The sequence below is a fragment of the Arachis hypogaea genome, chromosome 7 (assembly GCF_003086295.3).
Source record: "Arachis hypogaea cultivar Tifrunner chromosome 7, arahy.Tifrunner.gnm2.J5K5, whole genome shotgun sequence".
Classification (NCBI taxonomy): Eukaryota; Viridiplantae; Streptophyta; class Magnoliopsida; order Fabales; family Fabaceae; genus Arachis; species Arachis hypogaea.
In genome coordinates this window covers 4,036,368-4,041,668 of record NC_092042.1, presented here as the reverse complement: position 1 = coordinate 4,041,668, position 5,301 = coordinate 4,036,368, and the positions used below count along the sequence as shown (strand labels likewise).

General features: G+C 36.3%; 1 protein-coding gene across 1 annotated transcript; it reads right to left on the bottom strand.

The window, feature by feature from the left end:
- Positions 1 to 872: 872 nt before the first annotated feature.
- On the bottom strand, positions 873 to 5,013 carry LOC112702079 (polyamine oxidase 2). The gene is made up of 10 exons (XM_025752968.3): positions 4,289 to 5,013; positions 3,272 to 3,387; positions 3,035 to 3,123; positions 2,820 to 2,933; positions 2,620 to 2,707; positions 2,408 to 2,493; positions 2,211 to 2,313; positions 1,907 to 2,004; positions 1,397 to 1,826; positions 873 to 1,308 (listed from the first exon to the last, which is right to left on the bottom strand). Exons 1-10 carry the CDS (start codon positions 4,326 to 4,328, stop codon positions 1,003 to 1,005), a joined length of 1,470 nt encoding a protein of 489 aa, XP_025608753.1. The 5' UTR covers positions 4,329 to 5,013; the 3' UTR covers positions 873 to 1,002.
- Between the last annotated feature and the right edge of the window lie 288 nt (positions 5,014 to 5,301).

The window sequence follows — 5,301 nt, the reverse complement described above, 5'->3', positions numbered from 1 at the left end:
GAATCAATTTTATTTTGAAAAAATTTATTAAAATTTTTTGTTGTAGACAAAATTAATAATATTATGTTCAATTATTTAAGGAGACCAAATTAATATTTTGATTAGATACTTTTGTTTTATTGAAAATAAATTCTAATTTCATTAAAAAATAAATTCTAGTTGATAAGTAAAAACACAAAAACGTGCATGACAGTGAAATCATAATTTCTAGACAAGTAAATTATAGTCTTATTATCTTAAAAAAAAATTATTTATAGAATAATATCGAAAAATCAACATAATTTGTATGAAAATAGTTTATTAGTAAAATAAAAATTAATTGATTGATTACCATAAAATTTAATTTAACAATAAATTTGCAATTGAACATATTTTTACAGCTTAATTTAAAATCTGTTTACTGCTTAATTTAAAAGCAACTGAAAATGTAAGTTATGAAAACAAAACAAAACTCATCAAGAAAATAGAAATAGAAACACAAAAAAAAGCCAGATGATATCATTTATGCCATTTCTATAAAAAAACCATGAATTTTGTTTCTTTTTCAAAATACTAAATTTTACTTTTTCAAACAATTTGTATACATATATTTGACAAGAATTAAATAAAAAAAAATTTCAGATAAATTTAAAAAAAATGGGTCAATATGAATGAAGAAAAAGAACGTATCAAATTCATCTGTTAGGAATTTAGGAATAACATACGGTAAAAATTTAAATTATTTTAAAAGTAGTTATTTGATCTATTTAAACCGGTTTTTTTAAATAAACCATTTGTATAAAATAAATTGATTTTTTTTAAACGTAACACGTGTCAACGATCCGGAAGCAACTTCACCTGCAGTCGACTGCAGGTGAGTTTCCACCCAATAATAATAATGTATTATGCAGTTTTCGTGAGATTATTCAAATTGAGACTCCATGGGTCTCAGCACTCTCAAGGTACAAAGATTCACAACACCATAACAAGGCATGACACATAAACCCAACGTAAAGGAATGATTTACAAACGTGATATCAGAAGAGGTATGGACAGAGCCTCCTCTCCCATCACAGGCTGGAACAGATCAAGCTCCCCATATCGCTCCAGAACGCGCATCCTGCAGTCCTCTGCTGCCATCATCGCAGTAGAGAATGCCCCATGCACGGACCCCGGATAGAGCGCGCTTGTTGCTTCCCCTGCAAAGAATAAGTTATCTACAGGCACTCTCAGCCTCTCGTACAGATCATGTGGCTTCCCAACTGCATCATAACTATAAGAGCCTAATGAATTAACATCTGTTCCCCACCGTGACACAAGATACTGAATCTGCATGATCGAAATAAGTTTCATTGTTATCGCATCATCTTTGGAGAATTGAGGTGAAAAGAGAGAGAATAGTCGGAGTAGTAGTTACCGGGGAGGAAGCATCTGGAAGGATCTTCTTGAGCTGCATGAAAGCGAAGTTAGCAGCTGCTTCATCAGACATTTTCTCAATGTCTTTGGCCAGCCGCCCAGCAGGCATGTAAACAAGAACAGGGTGACCTGCGGCCTTGTGGAGATTGAGAAAGTAACTGCATCCATAAGATGTCTCAGCAACCACTCCCAAGAACTCCACATTAGGCCAAAACACATTCTCAAAGTGTAAAATTATTTTGTTCTCAATCCCAACCCCAAGGTCAGCAATGGCAGCCTCTTTCCAATCAGGGAGCTTCGGCTCGAACTTTATGCTCTTTGCTTTCAACACCCCAAGAGGTACAGCAACAACAGCAGCATCGGCAATAAATGTCTCTCCGTTTTCCACTGTCACCTTTACTCCATTATATCGCCTTTCGATTTTTGAGACCCTGAAAAGTGGTCCAGTTAATTAAGTTAAGGATGATAACAGGATAGACTCTCAAAACAAAAACTTCTAACGATTATCTACCTATGTCCCAGGCGAATGTCAAGACCCTTAGCCAATGTGTGTATAACAGGCAGGTATCCCCTGACCATAAGACCATGACCACCAGGAAGCAATTCTTCCTGTAAGCAACATATAGACCAAAATAAACATGACTTGTACAAGACGAATCTTGATGCATCTAATCATTAAACCTCAAACTCAAACCTATAGCTCATAAGGATTAGCTTAGAATTTCAAAGTGCAAGCTTCAGAGATATGGATAGAAGATAAGATTGTACACAGACAATGAAACTGACATATCTTGAATTCAAATTCTTCGACATACCTGATCCCAACATTTGAGTGATATGGTATCCGAATCTGCAGCAAACCAACCCTCCATTCTGCACAAATACCACTGGAGCACCTTGTGGGCAAGCCCCTCTAACCTGTATCCCGTAAGGAAGTCTAATTAAACCCATTTTGTTCTTAGAGAAAAGTAATTAGGCAGTAAAGGAATTTGCGCTATAAGTAAGAACCGACCTGAATTCTGGCTTTCTTTCGAAAACAATTGAAAGTGCCTGGAGTATGGATATGTCTTCACTGAGTTCCTGTCGGACTTTATCTGTCTGCATTAAATAAGAGCAAATTGTTGGAGAAAAAGCTTATTACAAGTATAACCAAATATCAGAAGTATCAAATAGAAAGGCAATGGCTCATGAAAATAAATAAAATAAATATAATGAGCAACTTACCTCCTCTAAAATCATCTCAAATACTTTACCAACTTTTTTTACAAGTTCTTGGGGAACTTGAATACCATCCATATCAAAAAGTGCATAGCTGCAAAACGTTGGACAATATTCAATTAGTAAAGGGAAAAGTTTGGAACCAACTTTTTTCATCCAACAATCAGTCAACATAGATGATAGAGCATCAAAATAAATGCATTTACCTTTCCAAATCATGGTCATATAGGACAGAGTTATCCTCACTTGTACGGTAAAGAGGTAATCCAAGCCTCCCAATCAATGGAGCCAGTGGATTCTCCTTGCAAACTCCATGCAACCTGAAACACAGTATGTCATGTTTAGTACTAAACAAACACAGACTTCTATTGGTTTCTCGTCAACATTTAAATAAAATAAAATAGAATAAAAAAAGTTTTACCATGATGCTCCTAGGTCAACAGGGAAGCCAAAAGAATAATCAGTATGAATCCGGCCACCAAGTCTTTCCCTCGACTCTAAGAGGACAACCTGACGAAAATAATACCCTTTAATATAACCCCTCAATAACGCATGTAAAGTAACTACAAGCCATAGAGACAACAGAATGACATATTATCATTTTATAGAGTTGCATGCAAGTAGATAATAGCAGGTAAATATTTGTTTGCTTGAATACCTGAATTGAAGCATCATGAAGTGCCCGAGCCGCAGCAACCCCAGCCATGCCACCACCAATGACAATAACAGATGGTGACCTCTGCAACTGCCCATCAACCTTTCCAAAGCAATCAGCTACAATGAAAGGTAGGAAGATAACAAAAGAGAACCCAAGTTAGTAACAGCAGTAATTCATGATGGAAAAGAAGAATAAAATAAAATAATTCCAAAACAAACATTACATATATACACACTCAGACCATCCAAGTTAACAACCATCCAAGTTAACAACTCTTAAGCTACATTTAGTAGCTCGGAAAGACAGTACTCACAATTTGTCTTGGGACACGAAATTTTGTACCTATCTCCAGATCCAAACACATTCCTCTGTCTAAAAGACTAAAACCAAACACGGCCTTGAATACACAAGCATAAGCACAAAAACAACTCAACTATCTTTCCACAAGTTGGCGTGGCAGATATCTGAGGATGATGTCTATTCTATTTTCAAAGCATAACCATGCTTCTTTAACAATAACAAAAACTCATCATGATAAAAAAAAATTATTCTACTAGGTATGTGGGAGTAAAGCCATTCAAAACATAGTTAAGGGACTGCAACCCTTCCCAAAGAAGTTAAGATCACTTTTAGTAGCTAGATTTTCAAAACCCACCACCCTAACAGCATGAGTTTACACATTTGACTAGACATTAGTAAACCTAAGATTCTACCCTTTTCCTTCTCCAATTAGTATGCAGATTATTATTTAATCTGACCAAGTGATGATTGGTTATCAGATTAATAATTTTTTCATAGTTGTGAATAATTTACTCATCATTCCTAGTTTGTAAAAGAAAATATATTATATTATATTATTATAATATCATATTATCAACTGAAAAAAAAAAAACATGCATGGACATTTACAAAACGAATATTAACTTGATCTAGAACTTCGGACACATCAAATATGAAAAGTTTAAAAAGACAAAAGAAGTTGTACTAATAAATAAAACATGGTGATCGCAAACAAACCTCTGCGCAATTGAGAATTGCTCTTAACTCGAGACTCCATATTGCGTTGATAATGATCGGGTATTACGATTGAGATTACTACTACTATTAATTTCGATTAAGGGCGAAGAATTTATTAATTGAGGTGAAAAATGGAGGATAAAGATTAACAAACAAGTAACGGAGCGAATGGAATTCAAATTCGAGAATAAACGCAGCTTCCCCAACCAGCTCATGCAGCTAGCTAAAGTTTTTTCTTCCGTGAGAAAAACCTCGAAACAAACAACGCAAACCCTCTCGATTCGGATCGCGACGCGATCAAGCGAAGAGAAGAAAAAGTGACGAACAATCGCAGTTTCTGCGTTTTCGTTCCGAGAAAAAATATACAAACTCAATTCGCAGAGAGAGTCGCGATCTCGAGAGAGAAATTAAACTTGTCGGTGTTTGATTTTTCGGAAAAATGGAAAGGGGAAAACGTGAGAGGAAAAAAAAGAAAGAGAAAACTCTAGAGAGAGAAAAAGAGTTGAACTGGAAAATTGAGATTTGGTGTTTTCTGCGCGTATGGTTCAGTAATTGAGTTATGGGTTGCAGCTTTTTTATAGTTTTTTTTTTTCTTTTTTTTTTTTGGAGTCAGCTGAACCTAACTGGGACGGTGCGCGCCGTTTCGCGTGGGTGCACGCGCAGGGGTAAAAAGGTTGAAGGGTTGAAGCGACGTGTCGTTTTGTAGTTTTGGTTAAATTTTTTATAGGGTTGAAAACGACACACGACGTGAGTGTGTTTGGTTTGCCTTGGGTTTTGGTCGGTTGAAACTTGAAAAGGAATAAGCGAATATGATATGAGGATAACTAGATAAGTAATGCTTTTCTATAATTATATCTAGGGGTGGCAAACGGGCCTAAACCCGCCAGGTCGGCCCGCGTAATCCGTCAAAAAAGGCGGGCTGGGCTGAAAAATCGGGATCGCCAAACAGCAAAAGCCCGCCTAACCCGCACCGCTTAAACTGCGGATTTTGGCGGGCTTTGGCGGGGCGGGAC